Source organism: Vanessa cardui, chromosome 12, assembly GCF_905220365.1.
Source record: "Vanessa cardui chromosome 12, ilVanCard2.1, whole genome shotgun sequence".
In the NCBI taxonomy this organism is placed as follows: domain Eukaryota; kingdom Metazoa; phylum Arthropoda; class Insecta; order Lepidoptera; family Nymphalidae; genus Vanessa; species Vanessa cardui.
The window spans coordinates 4,395,465-4,415,424 of NC_061134.1; the positions used below are offsets into that span (position 1 = coordinate 4,395,465).

Sequence of the window (19,960 nt, forward strand, 5' to 3'; positions counted from 1 at the left end):
AAAAATTTAAAATATATACATACCCTATTTAAACTTTTCTTCATCAGCTCTGGACTGGTTCTCCTCATATCTTCGCGGCCGCCAGCAAGCGGTCAGGCTGGATCAATCTCTTTCCGGGTGGCTTGATCTATCTGCTGGTGTGCCGCAAGGTGGCATCCTTTCTCCTATTATTTTTTCTATTTTTATAAATTTTCTTACTTATAACATCGACTGTTCTTACCATTTCTACGCCGATGATCTGCAACTCTATATTCATACTAAGTTGGAGGATATCGATTCAGCTGTAAATAAAATTAATCGAAACCTTACTTATATATATGACTGGTCTAATAAATATGGTATCATGGTAAATCCAGCTAAGTGTCAGGCGATCATTGTTGGTAGTTCGCGTATCATTTCCAAGTGTTCTTCTTTGCCAAATATCGTGTTTAATAACAATATCATACCTTACTCTCAAAATGTTAAAGATCTCGGACTGCACATTGATTCAACTTTGAGCTGGAAGGTGCACATTAATGAAGTTAGTCGCTCTGTCACCGCTACCTTAAGGTGTCTCAATAGATTTAGAAATTTTCTCCCTATTAAAACCAAAGTTTTGCTAGTGCAAGCCCTTATATATCCGATCATCGATTACGCTGATGTGTGTTATGTCGATCTCAACGAAATTTTTTTAAATAAACTCGATCGCCTCATAAATAATTCCCTGCGTTTCATCTTCTGCCTTCGAAAATTCGACCACATTTCCCATTGTCGAGCCGAACTCAAATGGCTCCCTATCCGCCAACGCAGGGATTTACGGCTACTGTGTACTCTTTTTTCTATTCTTTTTGACCCTCTTTCCCCTGATTACTTAAAAGATAAATTCAAATTTCTCTCTGACAATCACGATCGACAGCTACGCTCTATTGATTCTCTCATTCTCTCTTTTCCCTGTCACTTCTCTGGTTTCGTAACTAACGCTTTCTCTGTCCAAGCTGTCAGATTATGGAATAAACTTCCGGTAGAAATTAGAAAGGCTCCTACTAAGACATTCTTCAAGCGTCGTTTACAGGATCATCTTATTAAAAACCTCTCTTAATTTTCTCTTTTTTTTTCTCACTACGCTGTGTTTTTATAATTTCTATTACAACTCTGTTATTTTATATCATGTATGTATATATAGTTATAAATGTGTATTCTTATGCATATATACAATATTACCTCTATGTTCTTGTTTTATTATTATTACTATCGTATTTATTATAAAATTTATTGTTACCGCCTTCATGACTTTCTGTTTGGCCTAAAGGTTGACTGGTAGAGAATGCCTTCAGGCATTAAGTCCGCCTTTTGTCACAACTTATGTTGTTGGTCAATAAAGAATTTTAAATAAAAAATAAATAAATAAATACCCATAGATGCCTATAAATATATATAATAATAATAAAATACATTTCGATGTTATATATAATATATAATACATAAATATACATATACACAATAGACATAAATATGCACAAACATATACATATATGAGTACATAAATACTCAACATTTATGCATAAATATATATATACACATCCTACAACCTATATAATAGTATTGATGAAAAGACATCACATAGTGTTGACAGACGACAGATAAAATTCTTTTACTTTGGCTTCTTTTTTCATATTTTTCGACTGCTGTGCCGTTTTAGTCATTATTTCAATACGCACGAACTGTAAAAAGATTTTAGTCATTACTTCTATAGTTTTACAAATTTGACTATGCGATATTCATACATCGAAATTTCCATATATTGAAATAACAATTAAAACAGCACAGCAGTCGAAAAATATGAAAAAAACACACAGCGACTTTTGCAGGAGCAGCGACACTATAATATAAGTTTAAAGTCTATAGTAATAGAGTTGAAATTTGATCAACCTCAAGCAAAATGCAAGTGATAAAACTTACGTGTCAATTTCTTAATATTTTAAAAATTAGAATTAATACACATGAATTATTTTAAAGAAGTAAGTTGTAGGAAACATAATATAACTTCTAGTTACGGGTGATATAAGTATTAGTCCATTTGCATTGTTAAATAAATAGCCATAAAAAATTGCATACATGAATTATATTGCTGTATTTATATTTAATTACTGTATATACAAATATAATTCGAAAAAATTATTCAAATAAAAATAGTTTTAATATATTCAACATTCAACAAGGAACATAAATTAATACAATGATGATAACGAATAAACTGTTTGAAGCTACAGAAAATACAGGATATTTTTTACCGTTGAATAAAAAATTTCCTTCCTTACTCAAAGATTTTATTACATTTTTTTTTATAGAAAAGCCCAAAAGTTTTAAATAGTCTAGCGCATATTGGAACCCTGGAATTTGGAATCCGTATTCGCATACCATAACGAGTAATTAATTTTCTTTACAACACAAACATACAAACAACAACAACATTACAGAACTATATTTCTTAAACATAATTAAAAAAACATATTAATAAGTTAATAACAATGATAATGGGGACTATGTCAAACCATTTTCAAAATCAACCAATAGCAGGAGAGACGGCGGACGAATGAAAGAATTTGACATTCAATTGACACGACGTCATTGGTCGAAATCTAAATAATAATAAATAATTATGGATACGTTAAAAAATGGCTGTTTTGGATGTCAAAATTGTTACAAGTAAAATTAAAGTTGTATTATGAACATGAGATACTAAAATACTAAAATTTTGTTTATTTGCGACATCACATTACAAACTTCTAAAATTATCAATTTTTGTTTACTATATTATCTATGTATTATATACAAAGACCTTCCTCTCGAATCAATCTATCAATTAAAAAAAAACCGCATCAAAATCCGTAGCGTCATTTTAAAGATCTAAGTATACATAGGGACAGACAGCGACATTATGGAGATAAAATCATGAACTGTTTGTAGCGTATATATAAGATCACCAACATCGTTAGATTACAAACTGAAATTTACTTCGATAAATTGAAACTACCAAATAATAACGGTGACATATGATTGGTCGCTCTTACAATAAGACCGGCCAATCAGGAAGAGCTTTCGACAGTTGACAATTTGACGCGGGACAGATTGTAATCTAACAGTCTAACTTCGATAGATTACAATCTGTACATCTATAGCGAAAAATAATGCGTTAAATTACAATCATATTCCACGGTTCAACGATGATGATATATATAGCAGAGTTGTCAGTATGCTCATCTAACGATTTACCTTTCATCCTCCTGCCATTGAAATAAACTTACTTATTAGTGACATCACTTCGCTATAAATTGAAGACATCCCTCATAGCCTCGACGGGCGTTACGAATTTAGTGGAACCGATGAGGACGACGTTGTCGACTCCACTGGTGATCACACTACGATGTAGCTGCTTGCACTCCTCCGCTGTGATCCCTCCGACCACAAACAGTATCACCGTGGAGTTGTCCAGTGGATGCTTTGGAGCTTTCTTCTTGCTTGTCAAAATGCTGAAAAATTTTTAAATTATTTTAAATGATATATTTTTTTTTATTTAAAATACTCTATTGACCAACAACATAAGTTGTGATAAAAGGCGGACTTAATGCCTGAAGGCTCTACCAGTCAACCTTTAGGCCAAACAGAAAGTCATGATGGCGGTAACAATAAATTTTACCATAAATACGATAGTAATAATAATAAAACATAAACATAGATAAAATATTATATATATGCATGAGAATAATAATTTAAATGTTAAATTATAAATTGTATCCGTGTAAATTACTTTATGTTTGTGTTATATGTAATTTTAAAGGATTATATATCTATTCCAATAATAGACTATCTTGACTGAAGTTCAACGCACGCTTAAAATTAATCTAGAAAGTTGACATTTATAAAAAGAGTTTATTTATAATGTCAACATTCATAACATTGTTGAGAATATATTTTAGGAAATTTCAACTGTAAGGAGGAACGTAGGAACAAAACTTTAATGAATAATACACCAAAGCCTCCCTAAAATATTGGTATAATTATGAGTGAAACACAAAAATATTATTTTTGATTCGGCGGAAGATCTTTCTGGTTATAATATCAAGAGATTTACTAAAATAAGTCATTATCGACCTCTGTGGTCGAGTAGTGCGAACAGCGGTTTACATGGGTACGCCACTCCGAGGTCCCAGGTTCAATGGTAGCTTCACTTAATTGTAAAATGATGATTCACAAGTACTTGTAAAAGCCTACTTGAATAAAGTTTATTTTGATTTGTTTCGAGGCCGAGTCGATGTAGAACACTCATTAGTTTTCTATGTTGTCTTGGGTCTGTGTGTTTGTGGTATAGTCGTTACTTCTGATTTCCATAACACAAGTGCTTTAGCTACTTACATTGGGATCAGAGTAATGTATGTAATGTCCAATATTTATTTACTTATTTACTATAATAGGTTCAAAATGGGCAAAGATATAAAGTATACGAAGAAAAAATGGTATATCAGTCCTTTTTTACATAAATACCTTTTCTTAAGAATAGGCAATAATATAATAAACAACTTAAACGCATTTAATTAATCAAATCATCAAATAGCAGTACTCAGTATTGTTTTGTTCCGGTTTGAATGGTGAGTGAGCCAGTGTAACTACAGGCACAAGGGACATAACATCTCAGTTTCCAACGTTGGTGGCACATTGACGATGTAAGGAATAGTTAATATTTCTTACAGCGTCATTGTATATAGGTGATGGTGACCACTGACCATCAGGTGGCCCTTTTGCTCGTCCGCCAAGCTATACCATAAAATAAAAAATAAATACAACAACAACAACAGCCTGTAAATTCCCACTGCTGGGCTAAAGGCCTCCTCTTTCTTTGAGGAGAAGGTTTGGAACATATTCCACCACGCTGTTCCAATGCTGGTTGGTGGAATACACATGTGGCAGAATTTCTATGAAATTTGTCACATGGAGGTTTCCTCACGATGTTTTCCTTCACCGCAGCGCACGAGATGAATTATAAAGATAAATTAAGCAAATGAAACAGAGGTGCTTGCCTGGGTTTGAACCCGCAATCATCGGTTAAGATGTACGCGTTCTAACCACAGGGCCATCTCGACTCGAAAATAAATAAAATTCATAGTAAACATTGTCTCACTTTAGACCACTTCGTAATAGATCCTTGATTCCCTCGTTGCGATGACGCAAGTCCGTCAGTTCCGGACGATCGGTGTCCACTAGGTCGTCGACAAGCTGTTGCAGCACTCCGCGGTATTCATGCCCTGTTCCCGTCTCACACGGTTTCAATACTGAATTGTACCTAGAAAGAGATAGAAACAGAGGTCTAGTTAAGGTGGTTGTACATTATTTATGAAATAATATTATGAGTCAAATTCAGATCCTTTCCTCTAAATATGTCCTCTCTATATGTTTTAGGCTTTAGTTTTTAGGTTTTGCCTTATTCTGACACCTTATTCTATCACAATAAGGTTAGTAAATATACAAGTTCATGAATTACATCAGACTAGTAGGTTTCCTCACAATAATTTCTATCACAGCCACTTTTCATCACAGAGAATACATACAATACAAAACAGAGAATACAGAGAATAGACGAAATAGAAACTCAATATAAATACGAGATACGCTTTATATGTGTATAAGAGATTTTACTGGGTGGTAGGGCTTTGTGCAAGCCCGTCTGGGTAGGTACCACCCAGTCATCAGTTATTCTACCGTCAAATAACAGTACTTAGTATTGTTGTGTTCCCGTCTGAAGGGTGATTGAGCCAGTGTAACTACAGGCACAAGGGATATAATTATGATATTAAAAAAAATTATGCGATGGCTCATCTTTTACAAGACCGATAATCTAAGCTGATCTGATGCAAGACACAGTATATCGCAGGCTTAGTCTCGCTCTTGTTCAAATCTTGTCCGATCACTCTTGGTCTTGGTCTTGCTAAAATTTAGCAGTCTTGGTCATAATATTGGCCTAACAAATCAATACTGCAAGACCAAGATTGACTTTGCGCAACACTGGCTGTTATTTTTATAAGTGAAACTTACTTTTGCAATATCTTCCTCATCTGGGAAACATCTTTCAAACGCCCCATTATTTTATTCGAAATCTCTTCACATTCCTCGGGAGTCACGATATGTCCGAAATCGCTCGGAAACAAGCTCTTATGGTCTTCAAATATGGCAACACTGAGCGCTTCCTGCACGCTCTCCTCGTGCTGTTTGTTAAACATCACCTCTGTGCCCATGAGGGAATACACGTGTATCAACAGAGCTAGGAGATTCTCGAGAGGAAGACCACGATCTTTCCTCGTCTTGATCAGATGGCTCATCTGTAATTCAATAGGATTATAATATAATACTAATTATATTAGTTTCGTATTCTAATATCTACTTTAAATCACACAGGAATTAAGGAGAATAAAACCTTTTTAGAAAAGAAGTCAGGATCATTGTATACATTTTTAGGTGGTAGAATAAATGGTAATATATAAGATTTTAAATTAACACGGTTATTTTTATAACTAAAGTTATTAAGTGCGGGATATTTACCATGTTTTTTTATTTTTAGTCTCGTGAACAAGACATTCGTAGATAATGTCGAAATATACCACCGAATAAAAATAAAAAACATGGCAAATATCGGGATATTCGCAATTAATAACTTTAGTAAATGGTAATATGTTTTATACCTACCAGTACCAGATGGTAACTATGATTACATACTTAGAAACTCGTAGGTTCTTTTCTATATAGATTTTATATGCAAATATATTTATAAATACAAACGATTGGCTTGAAATACTTTTATAACATGCCAATGCCACTGACAATTATTTATTATTATAGACAAAAATAATGCATAAGATATATATGTAAATGTGTGAAGTATTTATGTAAAATTTTAAATTATCCATTCCCCATATACGTAAACCGTACCGCGATTGATTCTTTGACAATGTAATTTAAAATGCTATTTATAATAATAAATTTAATAATAGAATATTATTAGGGCTCTCATTTTAACGTACCCGAAGTTGATGTTACCTGATAGTGAAGTACATATAGCCAGTGACTGCCTCCACTAATTAAGAAATATTAGATACCGGTGTGATGAGAGTAGGGAGGTGACTCAAGTTCCAGGCTAATTATCACAGATTTAGAGTAGGCTAGGCTATCACAAATCGTCCGACCAAGTGTGTTGGAAGTTTGCGTTACACAAACTTAACGCGCAACTATTTTAGTTTGTGCAGTTACACATAGTAGAGCTGTGTAATATAAACAATGTCATAAGGCATTGGGTCTTACAAAATGACTTATCAATAAATAGGTCTTTAATAATGTAAACTGGCTATATAGTTTTTCGTTTTTTTTCCTTTGTGTGTCTAACGAGTTTACTTGTATTCTAGAATAGTCTCGAATAAGTTAGTACGACAATAAAATCCTTTGACATCGTTACATTTTCTTTGCTTTTCCACATTAATCTATCAACACACTGTAAAAACTCTTCTTGAGTAGTGAATCGAGGCAATGGACATATTCCCTACAATCGATAGGTAATTTGCCCAAACAGCTGTTAATAATTTTATATTATGATGTGTGAAGTTAACTGGGGTGACGTCATATTTCATATAAGAAATAAAACACGATCGGTTTTCATACTATCTAATAAACATGCTGTATCTAGCCTTCTCTATAGATATAGTCTGTGGCAATGATAAAGATCTGTCGCCCATGCACGAACCCAGTGGCGTAGTTACACAGGGCGGGAAAATATTTTATCGTTATCTGATGCGATATTTATATATTATTATTTTCTTTTGCTAAATATTATTTTTGAGTTTAAACGAATATAAAATCAAAATGAACTTTATTCAAGTAGGCTTTTACAAGCACTTTTGAATCGTCATTTTATAATTAAGTGAAGCTACCACCGGTTCGGAAAGTAGATTCTACCGAGAAGAACCGGCAAGAAACTCAGTAGTTACTCTTTTTCGTATTTTCATAAATATTTAAATCAGATGAAATGTAAGAGTAAACGGTCTAATTTTTGGTAACACCGCACTTTATTATCCACCTAGCTAAGACAATGCAGAAGCCTCTTTGGCCATTGCGTAAATACACAACTGCGTGTGGCCATTGGTCCAAAGACACTTCGGTCGAATAGAATAGACGGAGAATAGGAAACCAGACAGAACATCTATTTACACATTAATGTAAGCATTATATTGGAGGTGCCTCATCTCTTTTGAGAACGACCGCAGTGACCGAAATTAGTCAAAGGATTTTTTTTTGGAATTGGATATTATATATGTATATAGAATAGATCGGACGAGCATATAGGCCATCTAATGGTAAATGGTCAACATCACCGATAGACAATAGTCACCATCACTGATAGACAATGACGCTGTAAGAAATATTAACTATTCCTTACATCGTCAATACGCCACCCACCTTGGGAACTAAGATGTTATGTCCCTTGTGCCTGTAGTTACACTGGCTCACTCACTCTTCAAACCGGAACACAACAATACTGCGTACTGTTGTTTAGCGGTAGAAAATCTGATGAGTGGGTGGTACCTACCCACGCGGACTTGCACAAAGATCTACCACCAAGTGATATTAAAATTAAATGTTTATAGTTGGTACCTGGTGTAGTACACTAGTCGACTCTCTGCTAGTTGCAAGATTCTGTAATACTTGTCGTTCTAAGCTCATCATTAGTTCTAATTGAACTCGCTTCGGCGACTTCAGAGTTTGTACCACGCCAAGGGCTTGCTGTAGAATGCCAAGATGTTTGCCGATAATGTCATAATTACCTAGAAAGTAGGGTAGGTAAAGTCAATTATTATAATAAACTTCTCTAAACTAACAGGATGCCTGTTTAAAAGGCGCGGGCAATAATATACTAAATCCTATAGTTTGCAATGTATTGTACCGTGCGATTTTCGCGAAGGAAATATAAACTGTATACAGTTTATATTTCTTGTAATCCAATGTCTTTAGTCAACTATTAAATTTGACATCTAATTAATATTCATGTGTGATTTTAAATTGTGAAATAATCGAATAGATTAAAAATATATTATTTATGTGAAGACACAATAAAAAAATGTAAAAAAAACCACAAAAATGAAAATGTATGAAATAAATAATTTGACGACCTCCGTGGTCGAGTGGTGAGTACACCGGTTTTCATGGGTACGCAACTCTGAGGTCCCGGATTCGATTCCCGGCCGAGTCGATGTAGATTACCATTAGTTTTCTATGTTTTCTTGGGTCTGGGTGTTTGTGGTACCGTCGTTACTTCTGATTTTCCATAACACAAGTGCTTCAGCTACTTACATTGGGATCAGAGTAATGTATGTGATGTTGTCTCATATTTATTAAATAAAATATGAAAAATACACATAAAATTAAAAATTACCTTTTGATGCTGAAATGATCTTTTCTACACTCTGCGGTGTGACCTTCAAAAGTGTTTTCGGTCCTGGTGACTTCTGGACGTCGAGTTTGGACAACTTGTTGTAAAGGTCAAACATAACCTCCTTCTGTGACTTATTGATCATGTGGTCATATGTTTGGGCGCAGGAATCGTCATTCCCATGGTATAAGCAACCAGGACATAGCTGTATGTCATCCGGGTGGGAAATGCTAAAAAATATTAATACAAATATATATTTTTGGACACGTGTAATTATAAAAAAATACATATCTGAAATATAATGACTTTAAAATAAGGTGCTTTACAACTTTAATATTGGTATTTATAATGTATGATAATGAAATTGCAGTATATAAAATATTTTGAATATATTGAGAACTTAATGTTGCGTCGCAATATATTTACAACAATATTATGTATATTCACAGTAGCATTGATCACTTTAATAAAATCAGTGATAATCATTGTATATGCACTAGAAGTAAGGATAAGCTTATATCGCCAAGTTTCCGACTCCGCAAAGTCAATAAATCTTTCTTGGGGCAAGGTATCCGTTTCTATAATAAAATTCCGCAGACATTTTTAACTTTGCCTCTTCGTAAATTCTAATCGTTTATAAAAAATACATTGGTAAAAAAGGCGTATTACTCGATACAAGAGTTTGTAGATGATAAAAAGCGTGGAATTAGTACCTGTTGACTTCCACGCAAGATATGTTAATTTAAATAATTGTATTAAATAACATGACTTTGTATTTTTAATTAAATGTTGAAAAAGAGTAACTACTGAGTTTCTTGCCGGTTCTTCTCGGTAGAATCTACTTTCCGAACCGGTGGTAGCTTCACTTAATTGTTAATTGACGATTCAAAAGTGCTTGTAAAAGCCCACTTGAATAAAGATTTTTTGATTTTGATTTTGATTTTTTGAATGTAACTTTATGATTATTTGTTTAATAATTACACATAATAAAAGTGTCAAATTGATCAAAGTAAACTAACACATCAAAATTACACAGCAACAACATCAATAATGTTCTCTTTAAATATGTTATTATACTTAGTGGCATATAGCCAATATCTATTATGATTTTACACTATGGTCATTTCACTCTACTCTATGCTATATATCATGTAACTAAAAAATCTCTATGCCTATTAAATAAAGTATCCCATAATTTTTACTGATAAATTACACTTAACTAATATAACAATTAATAAACCCAATAATTTCAACCAAGTCTATTCACTATAGTACTTACACATTAGCCTCACAGAGTGGTGACATGTCTACAGCGACATCATTGGAATGTCCCGGAAACTTTGGAAGTACTGCCATTACTTTATCAAGAACAGATTCCATTGAGTGACTTGTTACACCGCACAAGTCTAAAGTCCGATCAACAATTATCAATGAAACTGGCTGTGAACAATTCTGAAAAAAAAAACAGAAACATTTTTATAAGTTATAAATATTCTAATATGTTGCATTATTGCAAATACTTAACATTCAAATTTATGTAACATTTTCTGATATTTCTTTCTTTTCATACAAAATTGTTCTATGATACTGATAATTAATTTAATATCATTGATTTCATAAAGTTAATGCCCTGTTTGGCCCAATGCAGCAATAACAAGATTGACACGATAAAATAAACAGTGCAGAAACCTAAACAGATACTATATAACTGCACCATATGTATCCATTGCATCCTCATTTAGATAAGTGGCTTTCGCCCTGTAGTGGGCCAGGTACAAGCTGCATTCTCAGATGATATATTAAACAAGGCCCAGCCTTTACTTGTACATAATAATATATTTTTACTAACATACACATTACAAGAAAATGTTATTATGTATAGTTTAATTGTGAAACATATTAATATTTTCCAATATTAAAATATAAATGAAATGGAATTCTCAATCAATTAAGATATTTATTTCTGAGCTGGGACACAGTTATTTTTCTATTTGCTCATTTTTCAGTGTGTTAAAACATCTTACCTTTCTCCTTGAAACACAAACTGGGGAATTCTCCAAGACACCAGCAATTAGAGAGCTGAAGGCGCCCATGTAATACAGATCCTCTTTCATATTCATTGAGTCAAGCATACTATTAAGTCCACTGGCCAATCTTCTTACTAATGACCGTTCTTCGCTTGTTATAGTGTACAAGTCCACAGATGGTGAGTTTGGGATCAATTTCCCATCATATGTCGGATACACCTTGTGATATGGTGGTGTCAAGAAGACTACATTTGTTGGAGATATTGTGAAAATAGGCGTGAAAACTACATCTACCATACATTGCTGAAAAAATATACATGTACTTTTTTTTGTCCTGAATATTATCCTATGGTCAAACGAATTATTCTATTTACTTATTTTTTACATAATTCTATAAAATGTGAACATACAGTTACACTATTTTTTTCAAAGAATAGACAATAAAAAGTATCTTATATTCAGCATTTCCATAATTCCTTCTGTTTGACACAAATAGTAGCAATAAACTACTTTACAAGCCTACTTCATCCTTTTTCTCGTAATTATAGACTTAGTCTGAAATATTATATTATAAAAAGCAATGAATAAACATACTTTTTTTCCAATCCATTCAAGAAGCATATTCTCCAATAGTTTAGTAGCTTCGGCTTGAGCTTTTCCAGAAGACACCAAATCATTAACATCTTTACCATCATTGAGTTCCAAATAAACAACGTCCAAGCTGACACAGGATAAGAGTATACAATGAGTGAAGTCACTGTTGCGAATTATCTCGCTAATTGTACGCAGCTGAGTACTTGTTGTTTGTGTTATGAATACAGCTTTCCTTTGTTCCTTTTTTGCACTCTGTGGGTTACATAAATTTATATTAACAAAATATGTATGAGGTATATAAACCAAATATACACGATAAAATATATGTGATAAATGTACCTCAAAGGGCGACAGGCTTTTCACAGCAACTGCACCGTTATTAATAAGATTGAATAGACCCCCATCCCAATGCAAACATTCAGCGCTGTTGTCGTCTATAAATACTACAGCGCCAATAATACGATTGTATACTTCTGACCACCATTCCTTACTAAATTCCCTTATAGACATTATTGCGAATAAAACGAACAATAATAAATGAACTAGATAATTTTTCTTCGGAACAAATTTAATATAAGTATAGTTTACGTTTTTTTTTTAATGCTGCACAGAAATCCAAATTTAATCATCTATACCAACCCGTAAATAATTGAAAAACATATATAATTAATAACAAATTATTCACTTCATTATATTGTTATAATAGTAAAAAACTAAGCTGTGAGTAGCTATTTTATAAATACAAGTATTATTATTTATTACTACGTATTACAAACTATTGATTGTAATTTACGAATCGTCAATCGTGTTTACTATGAGTTGTCAATTGTGACACTGATTAAGTGATTATATCACACTGACAAGTGACATGTGTGCTACTCGTGTCATCAGTACACACTAAATTTAAAATGAAGAAATATATTGCAATGTTACTATTCTTATTTACAAAAGAATTATTGACATAAAGTTCTTAAATATATACAGATAGGTTAAGCGTTTCTAAAGGAAATAGGACAAAAGAGGAATTTTACATGAGACAAGAATATTTGAATCACTTTTTTGCTTTTACCGAAGCGGTACCGGCTCTTAAAATTGGTTCGCGGATATGAGACAACATATGTAGCATTCCTCACATGGGCCCCTCCTCTTCGTGTCTCTTCGCGTCGTGGCAAGAGTTTGCCCATGGTGTATCGGAAACCAATTGATATGCGGAAACATTCATTATCTAAAAGTGTCCCACGATTTTAAGAGCTTAATAAATTCAACCAGGAACTTGACTCTTTAGTTGATAATGCTATAAGCCTAAAATTTAAGCAGTTAAATTTTAAAAAGTTCCCAAAACTATCCAACTTGTTAAATTTTGTGTGTTGTTTAACGTGGACCAATGATGAATACTAAACTTTGTAACTTCCTAAGCGATATCACCATTAGAGCAGTTTGTTTTCTAGGTCCCTATCGGCTCAGTAATACGTGTACATAGTACAGAAGAGAGAGAGAGAGGGGCCGAAGGCGAACACTTGAACACGCCGATGCCACCAAATGGAATAGAAAGTATAGTTTCGAGTCCAAGAATACTCATCATGATATAAATTTGGAATTTGTTCTTAATTTTTTTTTAAATATGCCATCGATTTGATTGCTAAGGCTAGGGTATTTGCAGATTGGACTCGAGGGTAGAATATACATTAATTTTGGAACAAAAGTTAGCATAAGCTATATGAGAATTTAAAGTGCCCAATTTGTCGATATTGTCCGAAAATATTTTAATTTTATCACTGAGAATATCACAGGCTCTATTCTTTGTATTATTAGATGATAAAAATTATAAAATAAAATATTTACAGGTTTGGCAACCCTGTCCCAGTCTGTCTAAGGTCAATAAAAGTAGTTATTAAATATAAAACTAATAAAAGTGTTCGAGAATCAAACAACTACTATATAAATAATACGTACATAATTACTATTGTATTATTCGTCAATTATCTCTTACAATACGGTTTTAAACAGTACCAAAATAACATTTAAAATTACGACAAGTTCTACGAGTACTGAATAAGTTACTATCATGTGTACGTAAAGGAGATAGAAAATAACATATTTCATCTTAAATTATTTGTGATTACTATTTAAGATTTCTTCCATTATAGTAGTAGAAAACATCGCATATGAAAATGTCCGCACATAATCCAAAGCTAGCCCTTAAAAGACATGTCATATCATTGGAACAAAAAATACAAATTTTAGATCGTCTTAAAAATGAGAAGTCATCAGATGTTGCAAAGTCATTAGGTTTTAATGAAGCCACAGTCCGGACCATACAAAGAAATGAACAAAAAATACGAGCTTCAGTTACTTCTGGTTCATTGCTTTCTGCAAATAAGAGAGCTCGTTCCAGAGCACCAATCATTGAAAAAATGGAAAAATCTCTTAATATTTGGATTCAAGACTGTTCAAAAAAACGTACTCGAATAGATTCTACTATCATTAAACAAAGAGCACTAAGAATATACAATTTCTTAAAAGAGAATGAGGAACCCGATACTGATGCCAATTTCGTTGCTAGCCGGGGTTGGTTTGAACGTTTCCGAAAGCGATTTTCTTTGCACAATATTACAATAGAAGGGAAGAATGGTTATGCTGTTCATGTAACCCCTAAAACTTACCCTAAGGAACTAGAAAAAATTATGAACAGGGTGGATTTACACATCAAGATAGTTAATAAAAATGGTTTTAAAACTAAAGTAAGATAAGATATTAAAAAAAAAGTCAAACTATTGGAGCCTGTAGCCCAAAAGTGATATTATAATTAAACCAGCTCTCTTTAAATAGAGGAGTGTTATTATTGAAGGTATCAATATATAACTTGGGATAGAGTGGAAGAAGATATTTTACAACCTGGTGTCAGATTCAGAACCTGGTAGTACTAAGAATGTAAGACTAATAGTGGTAACAACACTCGTTTCTGAAGATTATGTATTTTTTTCACTGTACTTTCTGGAAGATGATACTTGAACTAAATTATGATTTTAATTTTATGAAAAACCTTTGAATGCTTACTAGCCTTATTTGCTTTGCTTAGGCATTAAAAATAGGCAAAACAAATTTATTCCAGCTAAAGTATGCTAAAAGTAGTTATTGTTATTGTTAAGTTATAGTTGTTCAATAAAAATAGTAGTTTTTGAACTTTTAAACCAAACTGGTTATCATGCTGAACTCTCCATAATGTTTTTAAACAAAATCATCAAATAATTATTTAATTTACATATTTTTTATTTAAGGAACCAATTATATTTATGTAATTATTATCTGACAATTGTATGCTTATTTATTCATTGTAAATAAAACTATTTGCTTTGAAATTTCAATTTTTTTATTGTATTAGGTACTTATCACATTTTTAAACTAAATACTTCAAGAAATTTAACAAGGAAGTTAATGATCTTCGTAGCCACTGGGCAAGGCGTTGACATGGGGATTGTGGAAGAGAGACTTCACACCATCACCCCATGGGAAACGCTGAAAATAAAATTTATATATTATTTCAAATACCAAAACCTATCTCTTAATACATATATAAAGTATATTTTAAGATAATGGAAATGTCACAGACATTTATTTAAAAGTTACTATATATTACTAAGGGACTAAACCTTAAACCGTATAATATGTAGTCAATATTATATGGTCAAAAACCTCTATTACATATTGTATGAATTTACATATTAGACATGAGCAAGATATATGTGAATTAAAAGATTAGTTTATAAGCTTTAACATAGAATATGGCTTTACATTTGATTAATACAAAAATAATAATGTTCAAAATCAATCAATTTTGCCGCATTGGAATCAATTTCTGCAACAATGTTCCTACAGTTGTTATATAGGCAAACAAACATTAAGAAATCCTAGACAAATGACTAACAACAACAACTACTACTACTAATAAACAACAAAACTGTTTATATTTGACAATATTGATCCTATCCTTATTGAAGATTTTATCATTCAGTAAATTCAGTGTTTATCAAACTCAGTTTAAAAATATTGCACTAATCTAGGATGAAATACCAAGAATAATCTCTTAAAATAATCATTGTGCTAACATATTTGCCACAATTTCCTTATTAGCTTATTTCTTATAATTTTAATAATTAGGAAAGAAATTCACATAGAATAATAATGCATACTGGTAACATTTCATTGTATTTAGACATTGTTCAACTCTTTACTGAAGCTTTAACCATTTAGATTCTATAAAATATACTGCATAATACTCAAATAATATTCAAAATCATAATATTACAAGTAACACAAGAGACATTAGGACACCTAATTTTCATGCCTTATACTCTTAGGGGTTTTAGCAAAATTAATTCACAATCAGGGAAGATATAGAGTAACATTTATAACTTCATATTCTAAAAAATGGATCTGTATTCACACCCTTTAAAACATTCAATTGTCTATGTACTACTAACACTTGCTTTATGTGACCGATTAAGCAAGAGTAAAGATAAATTTGATATCTTTCAGAGAGATATCTAACTTACTACTTTATAACTATCCCAAATATAAAAGATTAATATCATGCAATACCTCCTTAATTGGTAAGTATTCTATCAAAACAAAAATAGTAAAAGAAGTCTGAATTAAGTAAAATAAGTGGCCACACCTTAAAATTTGCCTATTACTATTAAATATATCATACTGGTGTCAATACAACAATAATTTTCATTGATAATCAAGATTTAGAAACAGGAGAACCATATATTTAATAAGCAGTAAATTTAAATCTGTTTTTAGGAATCATAAAATACATTATTTTATTTTAGTGCATGTTTAGCTAATTGTTTACCTTATCAAAAACAAACTATATACATATATTAATTATATATCTATTTAAAACAATTAAATATATTATTTGATATTTTAACTGTCTTAGGCATTACCTTTGTGCGGACACGCATATATTCATAGGCAACGAATGGGGGACGCTCATGGCCAGACTCCTGGTGACCTAAATAGGCATTCAGCATTCCCAAGCCCACAGCTGGGAATCCGACGAAGAAGGACAGCTTCTTCCACAATTTCCAGCCACCTGGTCACGCAGAGTTAAATAAGACAGTAACATAAATAGAGATAAGATTGGACTAAGGTTATATGATTACATAATTGTACAAGAATTGAAAAAAAAATTTACTCACCTCCATGTCCGCCAGCGGTTGCAGCATGGGAAGCAAGGCGAACATTTTTCTTAACATATAAATTTGCAGCTCGCTGTATGTAGGATGCCATTTTCACGGTCTGAAATATTTTATCCGAATGTCCTAAACTCAAGTTCGAATTGTCAATGTTATTCGAACTGTCAAAATTATTTAATCGATTTTGTTGACTATGGAATAAATCCTGCTTCGAACTCTTACATAAAAAACAATTGTTGTAAAGATAACCTTTTTAAAAATATAAGAAAACATTTTAATTAAAATTGCGTTTTAAAGTCGATTTGTTATACTTTTTCTTTATTTATTTAAAATTTAATTGTATATTATTTTAGATATAATAAGTTTTTTAAGCATCTTATCATAATAATAAATATATAGCATATTATTTCATGACACTCTCAATTTAAATTTAAAGAAAAAATAGGTATATTCTGAGGATGATAAGCGATTAAACTAATAATGTTGTCTTAAATTTTCGCGATTATTACACATTTAAATAAAACTAATTATAACGGATGAATCGCGTATATTAATTATTTTTAAACATCCCGACGTTTCGAGCACTTTGCAGTGTTCGTGGTCACGGGTAGACATCTGCATTTTTAGTACATCTTAATTCTATAAATAAAAACATTCAATTTACTATGGAATTAGAGGCAAATAATTCTTTAGCTTTCCTTGACATCCTTATTATCAAGAATCCTGACAATACATTAAGTCACACAGTTTATAGGAAACCCACACACACCAACAAATACCTCAATGGTGACTCGCACCACCACCCTAGCCAGTTAGCTACCGTTGGCAAATCTTTGTTTCAGAGAGCCCACCATCTCTGCGATGCTGAACACCTAGAGGACGAGCTATGTCAGGTCAAGCTTGCACTCCACCAGAACAAGCTGCCCGTGCCTCGCCAGCATCGCAGAAGCCGTATCAAGCCACCCACAGTTGAGCGACAACCTGCATTTCTACCATATGTGAAGGGAGTTACAGACAGGATTGGCAACATCTTGAAGCGAGCTTCAATTAAAACCGTTTACAAGCCTCATAAGAAAGTGAGCCAGTTCTTGAGACCTATCAAGAGTAATATTCCCTTACAAACTGCAGGAGTATATAAACTCGAATGTGAGTGTGGTTTATCTTACATAGGCCAAACAAAGAGAAGTATCGGTACCAGGGTCAAGGAACATATAGGAGATGTCAAAAATAGGCGTTCTTCTAAGTCTGCAGTCTGTGAACATGCTCTGGATAAACCTAACCATTTTATCCGATTTGATAACCCACAGATCCTCGCTAGAGAACACAGATTCATTCCTAGAATGATACGCGAGGCTATTGAAATTCAAAAACATCCGAACTTCAATAGAGAAGATGGTTGGAGACTTTCTAACACCTGGGATCCACTTATTAAAAATTTGAAATCCCAAATCCAACAGACTGCAAGACCTAAAGATACAGTTAGTGCCTCCTGCGTGCAACCGGAACGTTACTCAAGATATCAATTGAGAAATCGTTGGCGGTAGTTGTTAATAATATTTCCTTTGTTCTTCAAATAGACAAATGTCATCTTGTCTACCCGTGACCACGAACACTGCAAAGTGCTCGAAACGTCGGGATGTTTAAAAATAATTAATATACGCGATTCATCCGTTATAATTAGTTTTATTTAAAGCGATTAAACTAGAAAAAGGTATTGACTAATTTGGAATGTTTGTAAAAGCCTACTTGAAAAAATTCTTTTTCTTTAGAAATAATAATTCATAAAAAAATTACCAATGATAATAGCTCAAAGTGTTGGTTCGTCCCAATCGTCCTAGTAAAAGATAGTTGAGCCTTAATTATCTGTCATTGGCTTATGAAAATGAGGGAATTGTGATATACGTTGTGAAAGTCTACGGCTGATCTCCACAACTAGTGCTGCCAAGTATTTATCCTAAGCGAGTGTTGTATAAATTTTGAAAAGTATGAGTATGAAATGGGTATACCCATATATACATAAATTTATTTATATATGGGTATAAGTTAATAGGAAATTTAAAAGCCATTTTTTATTGAAATTATTTATTTATTTCTGCTCTAATATTAGGATCACCTATCATATAACAATATATTTGCGCGAGATATTTTGTCAATCATTGTCAGATCATTGTTGTCTTAATTGAGAAAAGAAATTAAATACCTAAACAATCAGGTATTAGCAACTTCGTTAATTCATAGTATATACTTATAATATCTATTTTACATCCGACATATTAATTAAAATCTACACTATGATGGCACCATGACAAATTAAGATTCTAGTATAGTGTTACCACATTTTTAAAGTGGTAGGTTATCTTAAATTAACATAGGTTGATCGAACTGTTGGAAATTTCGATTACCACCGTTTTGCGATGAACCCCGAGTTTGAATTGGTTGATTTTCCAAAATGCATCTAGGCGAGATCTGTAACGAAAAGGATATTTTTTTTAAAAACATTACCCATCTTTTAAGGTGATTATAGAGTAAAGTAAAGTAAAGTAACAGCCTGTAAATTTCTCACTGCTGAGCTAAGGCCTCCCCACCCTTTGAGAAGAAGATTTGGAACATATTCCACCACGCTGTTCCAATTTGGGTTGGTGGAATAAACATGTGTCAGAATTTCTATGAAATTAGACACATACAGATTT

At 32.5% G+C, this 19,960-nt stretch overlaps 3 protein-coding genes across 3 annotated transcripts in view; all 3 read right to left on the minus strand.

Moving 5' to 3' along the window:
- Positions 1 to 3,217: 3,217 nt before the first annotated feature.
- LOC124534329 (sec1 family domain-containing protein 2-like) lies at positions 3,218 to 12,912 on the minus strand. The gene is made up of 9 exons (XM_047110100.1): positions 12,406 to 12,912; positions 12,067 to 12,318; positions 11,470 to 11,775; positions 10,725 to 10,897; positions 9,449 to 9,675; positions 8,671 to 8,840; positions 6,067 to 6,350; positions 5,156 to 5,317; positions 3,218 to 3,509 (listed from the first exon to the last, which is right to left on the minus strand). Exons 1-9 carry the CDS (start codon positions 12,574 to 12,576, stop codon positions 3,305 to 3,307), a joined length of 1,950 nt encoding a protein of 649 aa, XP_046966056.1. The 5' UTR covers positions 12,577 to 12,912; the 3' UTR covers positions 3,218 to 3,304.
- Positions 12,913 to 15,418: 2,506 nt separating this feature from the next.
- On the minus strand, positions 15,419 to 17,450 carry LOC124534212 (cytochrome c oxidase subunit 6A1, mitochondrial-like). Its single transcript, XM_047109924.1, has 3 exons — positions 17,274 to 17,450; positions 17,019 to 17,167; positions 15,419 to 15,582 (listed from the first exon to the last, which is right to left on the minus strand). Exons 1-3 carry the CDS (start codon positions 17,362 to 17,364, stop codon positions 15,499 to 15,501), a joined length of 324 nt encoding a protein of 107 aa, XP_046965880.1. The 5' UTR covers positions 17,365 to 17,450; the 3' UTR covers positions 15,419 to 15,498.
- Positions 17,451 to 19,362: 1,912 nt separating this feature from the next.
- LOC124534347 (autophagy-related protein 101) overlaps positions 19,363 to 19,960 on the minus strand; it is a 67,622-nt gene continuing 67,024 nt past the window's right edge. Inside the window, exon 10 of the mRNA XM_047110135.1 lies at positions 19,363 to 19,736. Within this exon, the coding sequence (XP_046966091.1) occupies positions 19,629 to 19,736 (108 nt within the window). The 3' untranslated portion in view covers positions 19,363 to 19,628. The remainder of the gene's footprint in view (positions 19,737 to 19,960) is intronic.